The 22,270-nt window shown below is 45.0% G+C and overlaps 2 protein-coding genes across 2 annotated transcripts in view; one reads left to right on the top strand and one right to left on the bottom strand.

Annotated features, from left to right (window-relative positions):
• The window catches only part of LOC127053580 (histone H1.10), a 200,927-nt gene that overhangs the window by 65,585 nt on the left and 113,072 nt on the right, over positions 1–22,270 (bottom strand). The gene's annotated exons all lie outside the window — the stretch shown is intronic.
• On the top strand, positions 7,152–21,546 carry RPN1 (ribophorin I). Its single transcript, XM_050958508.1, has 10 exons — positions 7,152–7,469; positions 9,907–9,971; positions 12,054–12,360; positions 14,593–14,802; positions 16,925–17,117; positions 17,461–17,560; positions 17,862–18,000; positions 18,449–18,568; positions 19,095–19,340; positions 20,667–21,546. The coding sequence occupies exons 1-10, from the start codon at positions 7,242–7,244 to the stop codon at positions 20,847–20,849; spliced, it is 1,791 nt and encodes a 596-aa protein (XP_050814465.1). The 5' UTR covers positions 7,152–7,241; the 3' UTR covers positions 20,850–21,546.

The following is a 22,270-nucleotide window of genomic DNA, read 5'->3' as shown; positions in this document are numbered from 1 at the left end:
AAATTGTCAGGGACACTCAGGGATAGGTATCTGAATCAACTTTACCTTTTTGTTTTGTTTTGAAACTGACTAGATCTCAAGTTGATGATGTCCCTTTAACAATATCCTTGTGTGATTTCAGCCGGAATTTTCAGGATACAGAAAAAAGTACTGTGTATGAAATCCTGAACAATCACACTCCTCGCCTGCCACTCCTATGCATTTCTCATGAAAATCAGTGACTGAACCATACCAAAAAAACCACATGATGTTTTGATTGGCTAAGACTCGACAACTGGATTTGCTGGCTCGCTGAAAACTTGGGCTGTGAAAATGCTGAAACTCAGGGACTGGAGTTTTCAGCAGCTTTTCAAGAATCTTGTCTTCCTGTTGATTTTCAGTGAGTTACCAAACAAACTGCCATTGGTTGACCAAGTCGTACCTACATTCTCATTGGTGCATATTTCAAAACCTCAGAAGGCCTTAATATAGGCTAAAAGCAAGGAGGTGTTTATTGCCAGCTGCTACTGACAGATCTCAAAGGCTGCTTAGATTATTGCAATATAACATTGTACATACTGTAAACTATTAAAGTCTAAAGTGGACTAGATTAGCAGCTCAGAGAGCAACACACTTACTAGTATAGCCAACATCACACAATGAAAAAATATTTCAAAGTGCCATTCACAAGTAGCAAACCAATAGCAACACTTCCAATGACGACTTAGGTGTAGGACTGGGCCCAGTTTTAAAATCTTTATCACCACTGATCCAGTATATTGTGCTACAGTTTAGTGTGTGCTCCTTACCGAGACTGTTCAAAGAACAAAACATTATGCAATGAGCCATGGGTATTTCTGGTGTAACTTCACTGCAGTCAGTGAGCTTACAGCAGGGACAAATTTGATCCCGGTATGTTTAATATTTGTGAACTTTAACACAGTCTTCTAGTTTTTGAGCCATCTCTCCTAAAAGGGTAAAGGGCACAGATACCCTGGAGTACAGTAAGATTTTGGTTCTTTAATATTTTGGATGGGGTAGTACTTAGTCCAATTTAATCACCAACAGGATTATTTGTTGCCAACAGGAAAAAAAATGAGGCCCAGGATGATGCTAAATCCATAAATTCATTTTTTTACTCAGCATATCACAGCACCTGTGCCCCAGCACCCAGGATTATTAATCACATGCCACAATTAAGAGATGTTATCACTTAGATGGGAGATTTCCAAGGATAGACTAGGGGTATTGTGAAGTAATATGGGTAACACAGTAGGCCGTGCTTTTCCATCTCTGTAAGAAACTAATGCCCTAGCCTGGTGTGACGGACTGCTGTGTTGCTAGATTGGTCATCCCCTATTCAAATACGATATGAAAGAGAAGCCAGGCCACTTATTCTCTACATCCTCTCTCTCTCTCTCTCACAGGGGTGTTGGGAGAATCAATGAGCTAATGCTTGTACTGACTTTTGAAGCTTAAAAATGTCAAGCTCTCATGTTACTTTGCACCAAAATATGGGTGTTAACTATAGAGAAGCTACATGAATACAGGAACTGCCATGCTCAATCACACCCATGGCCCATCTAATCCAGGAACCTGTCTCTGACAATAGGCAGCATCAGAGTCTTCAGAGGAAGTTGCAAGAAACTCCATCATAGGCAGATGAGGGGTTTCTGACCCCAGCAAGGTCTCAACCTAATCCCTAATAGTCTGACTGAAGTCCTGAAAGAAGAGGTTTTATCTGCCTGCTGCTATTTTATTAGCATTAACTGTTATAACTCTGAGTATCCAAGGGTCTAATCCTGGCTGCCACTCACCTCCTGTGTTACCTTGGGCAAGTTGCTGCATCTCTTCAAAACAGATTCTGTAAAATAAGGGATCCGACCTACCGCAGAAACGCATTGTGAGAATTTGTTTATGCAGCTGTAAAATGTTACTTATCTCAAAATGCTAAGGAGCAGTTGTATTATTATGCATCCTAATCATACTCCATCTCAGGTAATTACTATGGGCTGATCAAAATTCCCCCTGCAGTTTCATCTGAATACAGGATTCTTATTCACTTCCTGTCCAATACCTTTGTAGCACTCTTGTATGACTGTTAAACAAGTGCCTTATTCTACCCTAGGGTTGCCTTTATTTCAACAGCATGTGTACCTACTGGCTCTTCTGTGGTGTTGTCAAGTATAGTTACTGCAAACAGTTTGAAAGCCTTGGCTAAAAGGTGTCAGAAAAGGGCAGAGTATTAGCATCTTCGCTACGTTGTCATCAGTGTTGGGGTTTTTGGACAAGATATTTCTAACGCATTGAATTGTTTTTACAAAATCCAGCTCCTATTTTGAATGAAACAGGAGTTTAAAAACAATGAACTGACATCATTCCAGGACAGGTGGGAAATCCAGAGTGATCCAGGCTATGCACACACCTGGAGATGAGAGGGACAGAGCACTCAATATTCAGCATTTAAGGGATAGTGATGCCTTGCCACTGGGCATTTGTCTGGCCAAAGAAAGGCCAGTCAGGGGCTCAAGGGGGATTAGGATGTGACACCCACAACAATGTGATAGCTTCTTGTCCCCAATTCTGATGTGTGGACTCTGAAGTCATTTGCTAAACTTTGGCACTCTTCTGGCTGTATGCAGGATTTATAATTCTGGCCACGGGCCACTTGTAGCACACAGGCTTCTGAAAGACTCCCTCGTGACAGCAGGGTACATCTGCTGTCTCTAGTCCATGAATAAAATTGGAATTTTTGCTATGGTAACATGAAAGAGATTTATTCTCAGGGATTAATCCTGCTTCCATTCAAGTCCCTTGGGGGGAGACTTGGGTCCTAGGATCACTCAGAAGTACAGTCAAAACCCCCTTATTAAGCAAATATCGCTCAGAGAGGGCAGCACTGATGATGCAGGCCTGCACCTGGCCTTTCTGTAATGCTTTGTCACCAGACATCTGATTTTCAAAGCTCTTTTAACAAGCAACTAACCACCCACTCAGTGCATTATTATCAGCACATCTGCTGGGACTCTTTTCTTTGCTCCTTGGCTTTATTTCATAAATATTAATCCAAAACAGATGATTTTAAGGTGACTCCCATGGTGATGATGTATGTCCATCATTGTTGATGAAGACCTTGACATCTCATTCATTCGATGACTGGGCTGTGTGTGTCCGAAGATGATTGATCAGTCCGATTCGGGCGTGGAACATCCTGTCACACGTCAGGCAGACGTGATGGCACTGTCGATGATGTGCAGGCAGCTCTGGACTTGCACAGCTCACTCCCATGGTACAAGAAAGAAAGAGGGAGAAGCATGGCAGGGTCTGGTCAGGGATAGTAGGGCTGAGAAATGTGCAACGATGCAAACATGCTCTAGCAATTATCTGATGCACTATTCGATAAGTGACCTATAATATTTTTTATTTTTAAAAACCAGCCTCTCTCTTCCTGTGCAAGTGCAGTATGTAAACTACTCACAGACACAGTGAGTAAATGGGGGTGGGGGGCGGCATTTTCTGATGCCCTGCACCTTGTGTATTAATTTACATCTGTGCAAGAGATTGCAATGCCAGAAGGGTTTCAGGTGTACAGGTGTAAATGACTACACAAAGTGCAGGACAACGGTGAATTGGGCCTACAGGGCCAAACTGATCCTGGATGCAAGATCCCTGAAAACAACACAGTCACACTAAGAATGAATTAGGCCCATATTGGCAAGATTTAAATCTTTTAAATTTGCATCGGAGGCAGCATTAATACTAATATTAAAGTGTGACTTGGTGATTTAAATTAGAGATGGGCCAAAGGCCTGGATCTGAACAATAGAGTCAGATCTGAGTTGCACCTTGAAGCTATGGTATGTAACATCCGATTCTGAACACATCAGACTTCGGGGGAGTTCAAATTTGGATTCAGAATTTGAATCTCCAAATTCAATAGATGAGGAGCCTGGTGGCACCTTAAAGACTAACAGATTTATTTGGGCAAGAAGTGGGTTTTTTACCTACGAAAGCTTATGCCCAAATAAATCTGTTAGTTTTTAAAGTGCCACCAGACTCCTCATTGTTTCTGTGGTACAGACTAACACCATTACCCCTCTGATACAAATTCAGTAGATAGGTTTTAGAGTGGTAGCCATGTTAGTCTGTTTCAGCAAAAAGAACGAGGAGCACTTGTGGCACTTTAGAGACTAGCAAATTGATTTGAGCATAAGCTTTTGTGGGCTGTTTTAGCCCATGAAAACTTATGCTCAAATAAATTTGTTAGTCTCTAAATTGCCACAAGTACTCCTCGTTCAAATTCAGTAGAGTAGATCTGGGGTTTGGATTTTGCCCATTCAAGAGAGAGAACTTTGGCTCTGGAACCAAATATTAAAGATGGGGTTTTGTTTGGGCCCATCCACCTCTAATATACACAGAAATGTTCATTTGCTTTTGTGGCAGTGAAGGTCCTATGCTGGAAGGATTAATTATTTCTGGGAAGCCAGATGGGATAGTGACTGGAGCTGGGTGTGTGAAGAGTCACTGAAGCCACAGTTAAGAGCGGATTTATTTCTGTTGAAATGGAGGCAAAAAACAAAGATTCGAGCTGAGGGCCAGAAAGGTGAAACGAGAATCTTGAGCAGATTAACTTTTCGAGGAAAATAAACTGCACACATACAATACCACCATAAATCAGCCACAACTCCCGAGAACATCAGCCAGGCTGACAGGTCTTAAATTAGACCCAGCAGCAACTTTGTTTTGGATCCCATACATCACATTTCCACACCCCATGATCTGCCTGCTCTGTTCTCGCTCTCTCAAAACAGGAAAAATGTTCCCATTTACAAAATTACTGCTCTCGGATGGCTCTGGAGAACAGGGGCATGGTAAGCACAACTCATCTGAACTGTTTAGGGAACCTTGTGTATTTCCTTATCTTGCCTGCTCCAAGAGCACAGGAGGGGAGCCTTAGACTGCACATGAGACCAACCCAAATTATGTCACATTTTTGTTGCTGGTATTGTCCAGAAATGTCACCACAGACACAGTGAGGGAGGTGCAGGCTGTCCAGGCTGCCTGTCTGAGGCACATTGGCAGGACTGGGTGAGGGAAGCTGGCCCATCCTATACTTGTTCTGGTGTTCAATGTATTCAGTATCCAAAGCTGTTAATCTTACAAGTTTCAACAGCACTAATATTAAAATAAAGTAAAAATACTGAGGTAGCATGTTTGGCAAGAAGGGAGGAGGCAGAGAATTAAAAAAGGCTCTCCCTCCTATTCTGTACTAGAAAAGGCCTCACCTGGAATCCTGGATCTGATCTAATCTCCCCCAAACTTTGGGAGAGTTTGCCTTTAGATCCAAACGTTGCAGTTTAGGACTATCTTTTAGCTAACACCCTTCTCATATTTTGCAGTCTCAGCTCAGACAAATTAGGATTTATTATTTGTATTATGGTAGCACGTATGGGCCCCATTGTGTTCGTGCTGTACAAATAGTATAAAAAGATGATTGTTGCTCCAAAGAAATTGCAGTCTAAGGCCTCAATCCTGCAATCACAGTAAAAAATGCCAAATTCTAGCCATTTCCTATTTTAGGTGCTTATTATATAAGGTGCCAGTCACCCCAGTGCACTATCATCTGTTAAAGCAGTAAAACTTTTACTGTTAGAACTTCTCTTTGCCTGGGTTAGGTCAGTTGTGGTTACTATGTCTTTGGCTGTCTTGGATGCTTCAAACTTCAGCTTTATTTCACCATTAATTAAGTTATTGGCTTCTTTTTTAAGCACTAGGTGATTGTGCTCCCTTTAAAGAACATCATATTTTGATTCAGTTTAAACTTTCCTTTGTTACTCTCCTTCTCTCGGATAAACAAAACGTCAGATGCCAAACAACAAGGCAACCCTCAACATATACAGCTCATAAATTCAGAATGGAAGAGACAATGAAACGAGCACTAGAACTCCATGTAAAGAGCATCATAATCATATCCACACCCAACAACTAAAATCCCTACTCAGGGCCCTCAAAACACACCTTCAACACCCCTCTCCATTCCCTGCCCTCCCTGACAGCCATAGGACACAACACCTGATTTCCTGCACCAGCTCCAAAACACATCTTCCCTGACTCCTGGAAAACACAGCAGCCCATTTCCCCCTTCAGTCCCAAAACACAATGCTTATGGCTTCATGGCTGGTTTAGGGTCAAATCTCTGTGGACCGTTTCCAGCCAAAATCTGGCAAAGGCCCTTGAGTTGTCTTGGCTCTCCAGCTGGGCTCATCAGTCTGTGATAAGGTACTCTATTTTAGCTTTTTGTCACCTTATTACAAGGTCTGCATTATTTGGTGCTTTTCATAAAGCCCCAGCTCCTGGAATCCTACATGAGAATCTCAGTTCTCTTTTTGTTCTTGTTCTTCTAAGTTTCTAGCTTCCATGATCATAGAGAAAAAAACTTGAAAACATGACCCAGTGGCATCCAAAATAGCTCAGAAAGAAAAAAATATATTTTAAAAATCTCATTATTTTAGAGCCAATCTTATTATTTTTGGGCCCAACTAATTAACAAGAAGCTAAGGGTTACTGATATCGACAGCAGCATTATCATTTCTTATGAGTTGATCATGCTTCTTATGATATTTGGTGGCTTTCTTAAAGCCCCAGCTCTTGGAGTCATGATGACAGGCTCGTCTTTCAATTTAAAAAAAATCTCTAGCCCTCATGGTTGAAAAGCTTGACCCCAATGCACCCTAAAGGTGGCTCAGAAACTAGATGGTAAAGGGGGAAATACCCACATTTATTGTTTGAATGAACTCTCATGATACTGGAGCCTGTTCTGTGGTTTCTGAGGGTTGGCCTCACTATAAACTTCATAGCCAGGCTCTGCCTAGATCTATCCAGGTTCCAGGAGGAAGCTATGAAGAACAGACTCAGTATCCATCCCTGGCACAATATATGGACAATCTCTACTCTCTGCAATGAGGTCTGAGCTCTCACTAACTTAGGATTTTTCTGGTCCTACAGGAGTATTGACATGCTCAGCGCCCTCCTTAGCCATAGGATTTTCAGTTAGGCATCCGCGTAGCCCCCTTGGTCGTAGAGACTGACGGGGTCCTTGCGGTTATGCGCGCCGCCATCTTCTGCCCCGGTCCATTGGTGGGCGCCGCCATCTTGTCCCTCCCTCGACCTGGGCGCTGCCATCTTGCGCCCTCCCCGATGGATGAGGGCCCCCGCCGCTAACTGTGTGAGTCCATCCGGTTTCATCCGCTGCCTGGCCGGCCATGGAGGGCCTCGCCTGCCGCCTGCTTCTCTGCCTGGGCTGCGCCCTGGCGGCCCCGGAGCTGCTCAATGAGGAGGTGAAGCGGACGGTGGATCTCAGCACCCACCTGGCCAAGGTGACGGCCGAGCTGAGCCTGGCCCACCCGGCGGGGGGCTCCGGGGGCGCGAGCTCCTTCCTGCTGGCGCTGGACCCCGGCCTGGAGAGCCGCCTGGCCTACCTCGGGGTGCAGGTGAGTGCGCTCCCCGGCCCGCGTGGCAGCTGCGCCCGCTCCTCCGCAGGGGCTCGTCCCCGTCCCCCCAGTGACCCTCGGCCTGGCCCGTTCTGCGGCGCGGCCTCCGCGTGGCGGGGCCCCCTGCTGCCCCTGTGGCGGGGGGCGGCCCCAACCCCTGCACGGGCCCCCCTCGTGTGTGAGCGGTGCGGTGCTGGGGAACCCGGAGGTCGCTCATTGCAGGCACGGACACCTCCACCTCCGGGGCGTGCAAGCGGCCTTGCGGGCCGCCCTGCCAAGCTGCGGCAGCGCCTGGGCAGAGCCGGCTGCCGGGCAGCCCCAGCCACGTGCTTATTTCTTTCCCCTCTGGTGGCCGTGGGTTTTCCTCCTGCCTTTGATTCTGGGCTGATGGTGCAGTGACAGCCACTTCCCTGCCTGGCAGAGACTGACACGTAAGCACAAGTGCCTCCGCCGTTGCAGTGCAACCACTAACCACACCGTGGGGGGAGATGGAGAAATCCAAGAGGTGTCTTAGTAAAAACCTCCACATTGTGTTCCCTAAGGCATAATGCTCGCTGCTGCAGGCCATTTGCTGAGATCTAGTCAGCTTCTTAAACATTATTATTTCTTGGCACTTTCTAGATGCCTTTAGTAGTAGGGACCCCACCTGCTCTTATAGTGTAGATTTAAGTTTTTATTTTTGGTGTGGGCAAAGGGTGGTTTTGTTATGCCATGGGTAGGTGGGTTAGTGATTTGACAGTTAACATTCATATCCTTGCAGTTATTTAGATTCAGCTTGGTGTGGCTTGAAGTTTAGAAGGAGATCCATATAAATGGGAGAGTGAAAGATGTAAATACAAGCTGGGCCCTGAGTCTGAATGGGCAACTGTCAGATGGCTGCCTGACTCTTTCATCCACTAATAACCTTCTTCAAGCACTTGAACGACTTACAGTATTTAGTGGTGAGTGATTCTGAAAAGCATCTGTTAGTTCAAGGAGCTGGGAGATAGGATTTTTGGGCTTTGATTCCAGCTTTGCAACTGACTTACTGTATCACCCTGGGCAAAGTCACTTCACCACTCTGCCTCATTTTCCCCTACCACAAAGGATAAATAATGCTGCCCTACCTCAGAGCTTGAGATGTAAGTCTTAAGCCTTTGACATTTCCTGCTGTATCCTATAAAAGGGCAACATATTAGAATAATAGCCTAATGCTTTAAAAATACAGTTGGGATTTAAAGTAGTAGTAGAGGTTATAAATAGAACTCCACTGAAACACAAAGGATCAAGTTCTGCTTTGATCTAAATTTTGCTTTCAGGTTCTTGAGCTGTACACACGTAAACAGCGACTGCTTCTGCGCATAGAGCTTAACACACTTTAGGCACCATTGCAGTACGAAGAATAAATCGTTATCCTATGCCAGTATAAATCTGGATCAACTTCAGAAGAGTTACTCCAGGCTTATGCTGGTGTAGCAGAGCAGACGTTGGTCCATGTTGTGTTAATGTGGTCCCGAAACAAAGGCTTTTGCATGCGTATTCTGTGTGCTGCTTTTGATAGCACTCAGGTGGCTTGGTGGTAGGATACAGAGACTTTCACTTCTAGGTCCCCTGTTCAAAGCCAGCTCAGTTTGGTGGTGACTGAGAGTTGTCGCCATCAGATGTCTGTAAAGTTCCTAGCATGCTGCTGGTGCTCTAAAAATAATTAGGCTACTAAAAGGCCATTATTATGACTGTGAAACAAGGAGGCTGGGTAACCTTTCTTACAGTGTCTCAAAAGGGAATGAGACATGGAGAATGATGCTGATCTGTGTGTTTCATTTACCACCTCTAAATGTGGTCTTTCCAGAGCAGTATGGATACATGTTGGGGCAGGATCCAGAGATGCATGGGGAAAGCTTTCGTCTTTCAGGTTGCATTTGTCCTGTGGATGCTTAGCAGACCTGAGTCTCCAATTCTAGGGCTATCAATCCAGCACTCTTTTCCTCAAGAAGTTTGAGAGAGTAGCTGTGCAGGTGCTGCTTTCTGATAACAGTGAGACGGTTGTGCCAGTCTTTGCGTTTTTCATTTGGTGGCCACTCTCCTAGGAGCTCCAGTGAGAGAAGCTCGGTAAAAGGACCTGCTGGAGGAGTAGGGTCAGCTATTGACAGACTCAGTTCCATGCCTTTGCTAGCTTGGGAATCAGCCTAGGACACTGGCAAAAACTTCAACAGGAGCCTCCAGTTTCTAGGATACAGACCACAATTTGTTGAGTTTGCCAGTACTAATGATTGTGATGCTAATAGATATTGGGTCTTTAATAAACAATTTTTTTTGTCAACTAGTATGCGTTGTGTGTCCTCCAATAAGAAATGAATAGGAATTGTGTAGTATTTGATCTGATAAATTCAGCTGCTTCACCTGGAAAGCCTCAAGGGTGACATGGTGATCAGGATGTAATGTTCTGTTTTTGGAACAGGTGAAAGGTGAGGAAGAGGAGGAGAACACCCTGGAGGTGCGGGAGACTAAGGTGAAAGGTAAAAGGTGAGTCTTACCTTGTAATGCCAAATAAAAAGGAGCAGTTCTGTTAGGGACCAGTATTTGTAACTTACTCATTCAAATGGGAGCTCCCCAGTCGAGTAACAGCAGAATCACGAGAGATGTTAGTCTAAGGAGCAAGTCCAGGACTTAAATATTTCATCTCACAGCCCCTACAACAATCTTGATGGTGGTTGGGTGTCCTTTATTCTTTCCGAGGCCCATCTTATGTTTCACACCACAGCCTGACCCATCTTACCTTTCACACTACAGCCTGTAGCACAATTTGGGAATACAGGTAACACATAATGGCAGAACCTCAGTTCCAGTGCCCACCGCAAGCTCCAGAAGCCCCTCTGCTTAAACGAAACAAAAAATCCCCTCTTCCTCTGGGAGGTCCTGCATGTAATTTTAGATCTCTGTGCTAGCTATTCAAACGAACCAGATAGCCTACAGTGTAGAACCTGATTCCCAGGTCAGCAAAAGTAGATGCCCTCAGTTTCCTGGGGAAATGAAGAAGTCTGTCTGGCAGCTTCTTCCCCTAGAGACTGCTCTCTCTTTATAAGTTTCTCTATTAGGGATGCAGTACAGGTGTCTTCCTCAGCTCCCCTGTGCTATGTAGGGAACTCCCCCTGGATCCTAACATCTTATGAAACTCTCCTGTCAGAACATCTGTTGCCACTTCCCTGTATTAGGGAAACTGGGATGGAGATGCATTAGAACCACATGGGCCCCTAAAGGGTCTGTACTGCCCATCACATAGAGTTACAAATCTGGTTTGGCTCTGTTTACGCTGCAATACTGAACTGTATTTTTGCTGCAGGGTGTTAGATTCTGCAGCTTAAAATGGGCCTGTAGCCCGTAGCCCATAACCCAGAGATAGCACACTCTTTCTAGCCAGAGGCTCCACATCTGCCACACTTGGGGAAGTATCACATATTTGCAGCATGCTTGGGAGAGCAGAAATTTGTAGTGCAAGGCTCTTTCAGAGGCTGTGCGTGTTAGCTATTAAATAAAGTGAGCTTTTTAAACTGGTTCAGCACTAGCTGCTGGTGATCTCAAGAGGTTGGTAGCTATGGAGTGAAACACTGAATTATCAAGGCAACACAGTGCCCACTTCATAGCTATGACTGGCTGATGGTGCCCCAACTAATCCAGGTGGAGGGCTGCATCACAAGTGAGTTAGAGACTGCTCCCTTCCTGCAACTGCCAAGGTCCATCCAGTGGGGCTGTTAGCTACTCTCCTTCCATTGTCTGGGCAGCAGCTCTTGTTAGGTGCTGTGAAGGTCTGTTTCTTTGAAGGCTGCAAGAGAACTCTGCTGTGGATTAGGTGAAAAGTTGTTTTCTGTAGTCCCACACCTCCAAAATTCACTGTCTGCAGGATACTCCTGCTGGATCCCTGGCCATGGACATCCTTATTAGGGTGACCAGATGTCCCGATTTTTGGGTCTTTTTCTTATACAGGCTCCTGTTACCCCTCACCCCCTAGTCCTGATTTTTCACATTTGCTGTCTGGTCACCCTAATCCTTATTCAGCTTCAGTCCAGTGGGAGAACAAGTAGTGCTGACTTGAGAGGTTACAGACTCCTAGGAACAGGAATTTAGGATGTTTATTTTCCTGTCAGATTATTGCCCACGGTCCATTTTAGATTATTCTCTCCACCTGGAGAATAATGGAAAATCCACAGTGAAGTGCAGCTGTAGAGAAATGGTGAAAGGAACACACCAGTATCTCTATCCAAAAACATCACACAGGTGGTATGTTGGCTTGATTCCTTTTGAGTATCCATTCAGGCCTGTGCCAAATGATATCCAATTATAGACTGCTCCGTCACCATTTATATGTAAATGTACCCACACAGTATAACAGAAATTTCCTCATGAGGAACAAGCACCAGGCTACTGGCAGAAATCTACTTTAGGCCTGATCCTGCAGTGCCCTTTGTACAGCGCTCCCAGTTTTGCAGGAGGGAGCTCTTTAAGAGCAAATAGAAAACTTCCAGGTTCCCCTTTGCACCAGTGTGTGTTGCAGGGGCTTAAGAGTGGAGATCTTGGTATTTATAGCTTTCCTGCTGTTCTTCATTTCAGTGGCAAATTCTTCACCGTGAAGTTGCCATCGCCTCTGGCGCCAGGTACCAAGATCCGTTTATCTATCGAAACAGTTTTCACCCATGTCCTGCAGCCGTACCCCACGCACATCACACAGGCAGAGAAACAGTTTGTGGTCTTTGAAGGGAATCATTATTTCTACTCACCCTACCCAACGAAGACCCAAACTACGCGTGTGAAACTGGCCTCCAGGAACATAGAGAACTACACCAAGCTGGGCAATCCAACCCGGTCAGAGGACATGATTGAATATGGGCCCTTCAAGGACATCCCACCATATAGCCAGGTAAACTCTTGTGGCTAGTGAAACCTTGTCTGAAAGGCTCTTGAAAATAAATTGTAGGCCGTTGTCCTGCAAAGTGCACCACATAAATATGTCAATTATGGCTCAAGAAGTTGAATGAGATATAGAGGCATTTGCCCCAAGTCACAGATTAGGATAGTGGCAAGTGTCCGAAAACTGGTGGCTTATGAGAATTCAGTTGGTATTTCTCAGTCCTGTTCCTAATGGGTAAGTGTCAGTATCACAGAGCCACCACAGTTGGCATTAGTTGCCTCTGGACTTGGCCTCTCTGCTGAGACGGCCAATGAGAAATCCTTGGAGAGAGGGGTCTCTCTCCAGGGCATGGATGTCATGGGGTGGTAGGGGGAAGAGTTTGAACTGCAGCTGCTTTTGCTATACCTGCTCTGAGTACACAGAGAGGACTTGATTCAGCAACACTAAATTCACTTCAAAAAAATTAAAAGGAAATAGTTGTAGTGACATGCTGAGGGGCAAACACCTGCTACGCTGAGTGTATAATATTTAAGGAAGCTCATGGGATAGTATGGAGAAGAGACTCTGTTGATATACAGCCTAGTTACTTTGTACATATTGTCCTTAATATGCAGTATCCGCATTCTCGCTGCAAGATTCAGAGTTTGATTTAGCACCACTTAAGTGTTAAGCCAATCACCTGAACATCTGGCTGTTTTTCCTGTCAAGTTTCACCCACCCATCACCAGTTGTTCCAGTGGGATTCATGTGAGGAACTCAGTTATTCTCATGATGGTATGGGCTCAAAGGAATGGCACCTTGGAACATATGGGTCAGATGGTCTTGTTTATCTTGGGGTGCTGATAGGAGATATCCCCCTGTCCAAGTTGTCTAATTGTTACTGGTCTGTATGAGATAACAACTTTGCTCTGGGATCCTGATTCTCTCTAGTCCAAAGCATCCATCAGTTAGCTCAGTGAATCCTGCTACCTGCAGTCAGCTGTATTAATGGCAGGGAACATCTCAGTATCTAGGCGCTTCCTATCTGCCCATGTTAACTTCCCTTGTGAGCAGTCACTTGTGAAACGTAGCATATCCATTCAGCTGCTTTCACTTGAGCAGTTAAAACAGCCGGAACAGATGCTGAAATTTTGCTAAAGTGCTTTAATTGATATCTCCAAAGTATTAGAGCTGAACTTCAGCTTAGGTGTGTTAGTTTTGAGCTGGGTGCATTTTACACCCTGTATTGTATGACCAGCTGTTATAAATCAAAAAAAGGAGTCCAGGGATGGCTGTCACTATGGGCTTGGCTACACTTGCAGGTGTGCAGCGCTGGGAGTTACAGCTGTCTTCGAACAGCTGTGTAGGGAAAGCGCTGGAGTGTGGCCACACTGACAGCTACCAGTGCTGCAGTGTGGCCACATTTGCAGCATTTGCAGCGCTGTTGGGAGTGGTGCATTATGGGCAGCTATCCCAGCATTCAAGTGGCTACAACTTGCTTTTCAAAAGAGGGGGGTGGGGTGGAGTGTGACAGGGAGCGTGGGGGAGAGAGAGAGAGAGTGGATTTTTGGAGCAGACACTGTGACAGCTCCCTGCCTTGCAAATTCCAGCCATTTCCCCCACCCCTCTCTCAATCACTCTTAAATGCAAAAAGGCTTCAGACCAGAGAAGGAGCTTCTCTGAGGGACTCCCTCCCCCTACCCCCCTCGTGCTGTTTCTCTCCTCAAGCAAACACTAGCAGCTGTAGACATTCCCTGCCTGCCTCTGCTTGAGCAGACAAGCACTCCACACCTGGCTGAGCAAACAAGAAGGGGATTTTTAAAATTCCCGGGGCATTTAAAGGGTGGGTCACCTGAGGCCAGGGCAGTAGAGTTCAAACTGATGAGCAGAGTGGCTGAGCAGGCATTCTGGGATACCTCCGAATAACTCTGGAGGCCAACAGCAGCGCTTTTGGTGGCCACACTTGACGAGCAGCGCTGCATCACCAGCGCTGCAATCGTTATACCCCAAGCAGACCAGGTGTACAGCCAGCGCTGCAGCCAGGGAGTTGCAGCATTGGATGTGCCTAGCAGGTGTGGACGGTTACTAAGTTGCAGTGCTGTAAACCCACCACCAGCGCTGCAACTCTCCAGTGTAGCCAAGCCCTATAATGGAATGATTCACTCTGGGATTTGATGGAGTAGGAATCCTTCCCTCCCTGACTCTCTCTGGGTTTGTTACTTCCTTGTCTGGGGTTTATCTCTTCTTTTCTTTCCTTCTCAGGACATCCTTAAGGTACACTATGAAAATAACAACCCATTCCTGACCATCACCAGTATGATACGGGTCATTGAAGTGTCTCACTGGGGAAATATTGCTGTAGAAGAGACTGTTGACTTAAAGCACACAGGAGCTGTGCTCAAAGGGCCTTTCTCCAGATATGACTACCAAAGGCAGCCAGACAGTGGAATATCTTCTGTCAAATCTTTTAAGGTTTGCATTTTGTGCCTTCTTTCTTACCACCTTCCTATAGAAAATCCTATTGCCCTTTCTTTTGTCTCTTATTTGGCAACAGTGCACAAGGGATAAGGGAGAAACATAAAAAGCTTTCAAATATTTACAAGATGTCATTACCAAAGAGGAATTACTCAAGGTAGTACAGGAGGGTATAACTGGGGAGCGGGGGAGATGTCACACACTTTGTTGCTTCTGTAGTCTTATTGCATAAACCAAGTGTTCTGTGCATCCTACATTCTCCTCACAAGCTGCCTGTGTACTACTTGTCAGAGATCCAGTTGAACGTCCCTTCTTGGGCACACACTAAACTGCTGTGAAGGGATCCAAATTCTGAATTGCTGTGTGCTTTACGCCTCCAGAGTCTGAACAGTCATTCACTGCCTCTAGCTTGGGGTCTCTAGGCACACTTTTGGGGTGCCAATCCTCCGTCTAGTACCCCTCCTGAAAGCTGTAAGCCTGTGGTCCAACTACCCTTCCCCCAGACTCTCCTGTAGCTTGAATATACCCTCTCCCAGAACTCCTGCCACATTCTGGGTTAATGCTTCAGGGACACACTATAGGTGTGTCACATAACATACACAGACTGCACAGAATTGTAAAATACCATTGCTCTTTACTTGATAGCACAAAAAATACACAAATGTATACACAAATAATAAACATTACATGCACTTCCTTGCCTCAGTTTCCTTGCCACTCTGGAGCATTCTTTGGGCTGAGGTCAAGGTCTTGTGCGGTGTCCAGGATCCTCTGCTGCAGCTTATGGCATAATTTCTGAACCATGGAGCCCCTCTCTGGGATAGGTCAGCTTGCTTTCTCTGACCTTGGTTGATCGGACTGCTAAACTCACCCATCCCTTCTTCACTTTGAGTCCTTCTAAACTCCTGGTTTGCCTTGTCTGCTCTCTCTGTGTTGTATAGGAATTTTCCACTCTCCAAACACCTTGTTGAGGTGTTGGAGAAAACTAGTTCTCCTAACCTTAGCCAACCCATTGTCCTTCAGATATTTCCATCTGAATAAGCAGCAACTGAAGGTCTAGTGACCAACCATTTTCTGGAGATGTGTTTTCAGCCCTGTCAGCAATGGCAGATTCCACATTTACATAGAGGCACTCAGTGATACAGCAGTTTTTATAGGAACAACTTCATATCCTCATCAACCAGAACTCAAATTGTACAGACAGATTCTCCAAATCATCACACCACCCTCCCACCTCCTATTTCAGGGACTCCCGGTAACCTCCCTCATGAAAGGGGTTCTCTGTGCCACCCTGCCACACCCCCTTTTACCCCCCATGGCGGGGCTCCACCATCCTCCTCCTCCCATACTATTATTCCCATTGTTATGCTGGAACGTGTTAATGGTTGCCATCAACAAGTTCTTTGATTTGTTGACAATTACAGAGCTGGTTGAAGCAGCTTGTTTTGCTGATTACATGCTAGAAGCTGTGTCCCCCATTTCCCCTTCTGGTTTTCTGATTTTTTTCACCAGAATCTGGGGGGTTCTGCCCATTGATGCCTAGAATATTCCCTGACATTTTGGAATTGATTGCATGCAGTGTTAAATTGTCACATGACATCAAGACTCAGAAATGTTACTGAGTTGAGTGTGTGAATTCACAAGCTCAGCCCACTAGGAGCAATGGGATGGAATGAAATGAGAATTTAGGCTGATCAGATAGGATGTGAAATAGAATCTTGAAGGAAGTGGTAGAGCATCACATCCAGGACATTGTGATAGGCATGTCCCTCACTGCTTGGGAAACTGGACTGGATAAAGTACCACTGACACTGTTCTGTAGGGAACAGTGTTACATTGACTTCAAGACCATAGACCGAAGATCCAATAGGGCTTTGTCATTTATAACTTCTTTGAATATGGGCAATAGCTTTTGCTGAGCACATTGTGGCTGATCACTTACATTGACACCATTTTGCCACATGCTGCCGCCAAGAAGTCATTTTGTTGCTTCTTGTGGAAAGTGGTGCTATTCCTGACTGAAGCTGAACCAAGTATCATCAGTGGCTGCTTTGCCTATTCTAGTTGAAATTCTCTTTCTCTAGCAAATGCACTGAGTGCTGCTCTTTCTCCCATGCAGACTATTCTTCCTGCTGCGGCTCAGGATGTATATTACCGAGATGAAATTGGAAACATCTCTACCAGCCACCTTCTCATCTTGGATGACTCTGTGGAGATGGAGATCCGCCCCCGCTTCCCGCTCTTTGGGGGTTGGAAGACCCATTACATCATTGGCTACAACCTGCCTAGCTATGAATATCTCTATAACCTTGGTGGGTGTCACAGAATTGGAGTAGCAAAAGACCAGACTAACTATGTTAGAAATCTGACATTGGTACAGTATGGGGCCCTTGTAACCTTTTAGCGTTTATTGCTAGCTGTTACTTCTGTAACTAACAAGCCAGTCACCAGCTTGTGTGTGCCTCTTCCTGTATCCTTACACCTCTTGTTAAAAACTGCCATTTTCAGGGGAGCCAAATGATCCACTGCTGAGGAGTGCATACAGCCCCAGTCCTTCAGCATCCTGAGATTCACAGACATTGGGAAAACCTTCCCATGGAAGCCTGTTTTGTTTAACTACCTGGAATTTTTTCTGTCCTTTCTGCTTTCTCTCAGGTGACCAGTATGCCCTGAAGATGAGGTTCATTGACCATGTGTTTGATGAGCAAGTTGCAGACTCTCTGACCGTAAAGATAATCCTGCCAGAAGGTGCCAAGTAAGTGACGCTGCTCTTGTGCTGTTACTGCTGAAAATGCTTTACCTGTGCATTGATGGCCAAGTCTCCTGTCTGCTCTTGGGGACAGAGCACCATGAAAACACAATGGTTGACGTGAGCACAGAAGACACCTTGGAGCACAGTCTGTCACATATTATAAATTGCTTCTTAAACTGCAGTGAACTTGTTTTCAATGTGCAATTGAGTAGTGTGCATTGGGCCACAACTGGCCAATCAAATCTTAAACCATCCCATCTCAGACATGTTAGAATCATGTGGGAGTGTCTGTTTATTCCTGCAGGAATATTCACGTGGACAGCCCATATGAAATCAATCGAGCCACTGACGAGCTCCACTACACCTACCTGGACACATTTGGACGCCCGGTTATTGTAGCGCACAAGAACAACCTGGTAGAGCAGCACATCCAGGACATTGTGGTAGGCTTGGTCCCTTTGTTTGAATAACTTAAATGAGTAGCCATGCCTCTTCCACGCTCACCTTTGTAGTCATAACAATATCTGGTCTGGGGCTGAGGCGTTCCTGGAAAATGACATGCAAATTGTGTGGCTTTGCTTTTCTGTTACTATGTGAAGTTCTCTGTGCTGGTAGATGTGTCTGCGTTACAGACTCTCACTGGGTTGCAGCCCTTAAGGAAAGCCAGTATAGCCAACGCACAGCCCAATTGGGGAAGCTTGTTGCTCAAGGGATAAAGAAAACCAGCAATGTGTCTGGGTTCTTGACTACACAGTTTGCATTATCTGAGCTGGATCCATTCTGTGTGCCATAACTATTCTTCCTTGATTTTTAGGAACATTCAGGTGCTTGAAGTTTCTCCCTTGACTGATGGTAAGTCATTGATCACATTCTCTGAATCCTGTTTTGCAGGTGCACTACACCTTCAACAAGATCCTGATGCTGCAGGAGCCGCTGTTGGTGGTTGGAGCCTTTTACATCTTGTTCTTCACAGTGATCTTCTATGTCAGGCTTGATTTCTCTATCACCAAGGTACTGTATGGCAAGTTGCAGCCTTGTGACTGAGGAGGAAGTTTTATTCCCCTGGTGGTTGGAGTTGCCTGTAGAAATAGTTCCCCTCACTAAATGTTTTTTCCATTGGAATATTCCTATTTAGGTACTTACATGGTCCCTTATCACTATAGTGTCTGAGCACCTCGAGACCTATTGGTTTTGTCTTGTGATGGATACTCCATCTTTAGCTTCCATGTAAAATATTCCAGCCCTGGGACAGCAAGCCCATCTGAATCTAACTGGTTTGTGATTCTCCTGTGGGAGTGTCTTCCTCCATGTTTTCCCTTGGTTTTTATTAACCCACAGCTAGGCTGGTTGATTAGAGACAGCTAGAGGCTTCTATGATCTGACCAAGCTAATTTTGGCATTCTTTTGACAGCTGTTGGTTTTAAATTGTAAAGCATAAGATCTGTGATGCTTTTGCATAGCACGTGTGGCAAAAAGGCATTGCCTCAATTTAATTTTTTGGTATGTGCTTGTCTGTGTACCTTATCACCCCTTATAGGATCCAGCTGCTGAAGCTAGGATGAAGGTGGCTTGCATAACAGAGCAAGTTCTCACCTTGGTGAACAAGAGACTGGGCCTGTACCGCCACTTCGATGAAGCGGTGAATAAGTACAAGCAGTCACGGGACATCTCCACCCTAAACAGTGGCAAGAAGACCTTGGAGACAGAGCATAAGGCCCTGACCAATGAAGTAGCCTCTCTGCAGTCCAAACTGAAGACAGAAGGCTCTGACATGTGTGATAAGGTAAGAGCTGTCTCTTGTCTTAGCTGTGCTCTGTTGCAAGCCTTATAAGCTACTCTGCCTCCATTCTAGATGTCTTCTGAAGCTTAGCTTAACTGCTGCCTCCTGTTCTCTCTTTCATCCACTCAAATTACTTGCTTCTTGTCAGAAAGATGTAGGGGATGGAGTTCATTGTTTTTTTTGTTTTGCTTTTTTTGCTCTGCTGTAGTTTTACTCTTGCTTTTATTGCTCTACAAAATGTGTGGAGATAAAAAGTAGCTTGCCACTAGCACTCACTGTCTCCAAAAGATCCCCTACCAGCTGCATGGGCACATTATTAATGCAGTTGTAATGTACAATCCTGCTTCTGTCTTATCATTACACTCCTAGTAATGGCAAATGGAATGAGAATGTGGATCTTCTAAGTTGAAAAATACTAACAGATTGTGTATTATCAAACTATCCAAGCCAATAACACAAGTTATTTTGGGGTCCTGGGCTATTTCTGGGTTTGTTGCCAGAATCCACATGGGAAGCTGTTGCTTCATATTACATGGCTTCTTTGGAATAACGAGAACAGCACTTACAGGTGTTCAGCTACTCCAGTTGCTGTCTTGACTGACTATGTCTGGGACTCTGATTTTTGCATAGAAAGTACCTCATCTCATTGCTTCACTGGTTTCATTGTAAAATGAAACCAAGAGTGTTGAAAACATTTACTTGTTAATCTTTTATTTTTGTGCACGTGTGAGTTTCACACTGGTGGAAGATGCTGCCTTCACAGCCCAGTAGACTGAATTCCTTTCTCTGCAACAACATGGCAGCACAAGAACACACACTACCATTCCCAACCTTTATGCCTCAGCTCTGACCTGAAGCAGCTACCCATCTTGAGGTGTGGGGAGATCAGTTTTTCTGCTGTGGGTATGATCCCATTGTGAACTGGATTGAGATCCACCAAACTCACTTCACCCTAGCAACCACAATAATTACCGGAAAACTACTACTTTTGGCCAGCTCAGTCCTGAATTGGATTTGTGGTGACCTAGCTTTGAAAGTCTCTAACTTGTCATTAAACATCACTGAAAATAAGAATTACACCTATCTCAATTCTAGTATCTGGCTTCTGAGGTTCTATTTAAATCTGCTCTGCCCATTTAGCCTCTGCCCCCCACCCTGAGGAACCCTCCAAATGCCATGTTCACTTATAGCCATGCCAGTGGGAGAGGGTGTTCTATATCCTGTGCTGTGCCTTCCTTGGTCCCAGCTCTACCTTTTCTGCTTAGCCATGTCATTGGGCTATTTGTGTTCAGTCCTCTTTAATATTCGTTTATTCTGAACTCCCACAAGGTAAGCGAGATTCAGAAGCTCGACAGTCAAGTCAAGGAGCTGGTTCTGAAATCGTCTGTTGAGGCAGAGCGGTTGGTGGCTGGCAAGCTTAAGAAGGACACGTACATTGAGAATGAAAAGCTGCATTCCAACAAGCGCCAGGAGCTGGTCACCAAAATTGACAACATCCTCGATGCACTATAACTTCAGTTAAAGTGGTGGGAGGGGGGAAGAAACGTGAGTTGAGATTAAAGGCTGTTGAGTAGACATGCTCTGAGCCAAACCAGTGATGCTCTTTGGTCAGCAAAATCGGGGAAGGGAGAAAATTTGAAATGGAAAATGCCTGCAAATAACTTTTTTTGGCGTAGTCTTTTTTAGGGCTTGTTTGCCTATCAGCATCTGCCGTGGAAGGGACCATGGTATAACAAGGTTTGGATTTAGTTGTAACAGGGTTCCTTCCACACAGGCAAGGCAAGACAGGTTATAAAGCAGTCTCCACTCTGTATTTTGCTGTGTAAGAGGGCCCTTACTGTCCCTGTACAACTAGCCAGACAGCCTGGGTGCAGACATGCTCATGGCAGATCTGAACGTTGGGATCAGAGAGAATAAAGGCATCTTTGTTCTTCTGAAGGCTTTAAAATAAATCCATTCCCCCTTGAATGTATACTTTTATATTTTGGGGAATAAGGAACTCGAGCAAAGGAGTTTTGTACTGATTTTTGTCACAAAAATGAGGTTTTTCAAACTGGCAATGTTCTGAGCCTGTTTAAAATAAAGTAGTGGCTGGAGCCCAGTGCAGCTGAGAGGGTTTCATCCCCTGAAAGCCTGTGCTTGTTCCTGTTGGTTTTTTTGGTTTTAATATGTAAGCAAGTCCCAATTGAAATAAACAAGGGAGGATGGATGTTCAGCGCTTTCTCTCTATTTCTGAAGGACCTTGCTGACTCCTGCAGTAACCTAGGGGACTGCCAAGCTAATATACAGATTGTTTTTTCTTATGCAGCCTTTTCTTGTGTCCCATGCCTCAGGACGCTAGAGTGACTCAGTGATTGAATGAGGTAGGCTCAAGAGAAAGAGCCTTTGTGTGCAGGAGAGGTTAACGGGCAGGAGAGGAAAGATTAATAAGACTGGGATTTTTCAGCTTGAAAAATAAATGTCTAAGGGGGATATTATTGAGGTCTATAAAATCATGATGAGTGTGAAGAAAGTAAATAAAGAAGTGTTATTTACTCCTCATAACACAAGAAGTAGGGGTCACCAAATGAAATTAATAGGCAGCAGCTTTAAAACAAACAAAAGGAAGTATTTCTTCACACAACACATAATCAGCCTGTGGAACTCTTTGCCAGAGGATATTGTGAAGGCCAAGATTATAACAGTTCAAAACAGAGCTAGATAAATTCATGGAGGACAGGTCCATCACTGGCTATTAACCAAGATGGCAGGGTTTATGGCCCTAGCCTCTGTTTGCCAGAGGCTGGGAGTGGGCGACAGGGGATGGATCACTTGGTGAATGCCCGTTCTGTTCATTCCCTCTAGGGCATCTGGCATTGGCCACTCTCGGAAGACAGGATACTGGGCTAGATGGACCTTAAGTCTGACCCAGTATGGGTGTTCTTAAATTCTTA

The sequence above is a fragment of the Gopherus flavomarginatus genome, chromosome 6 (genome assembly GCF_025201925.1).
Source record: "Gopherus flavomarginatus isolate rGopFla2 chromosome 6, rGopFla2.mat.asm, whole genome shotgun sequence".
Taxonomy (NCBI): domain Eukaryota; kingdom Metazoa; phylum Chordata; order Testudines; family Testudinidae; genus Gopherus; species Gopherus flavomarginatus.
Note: the sequence above shows the minus strand (reverse complement) of the source record. Positions and strands in the feature narration are given on the sequence as shown.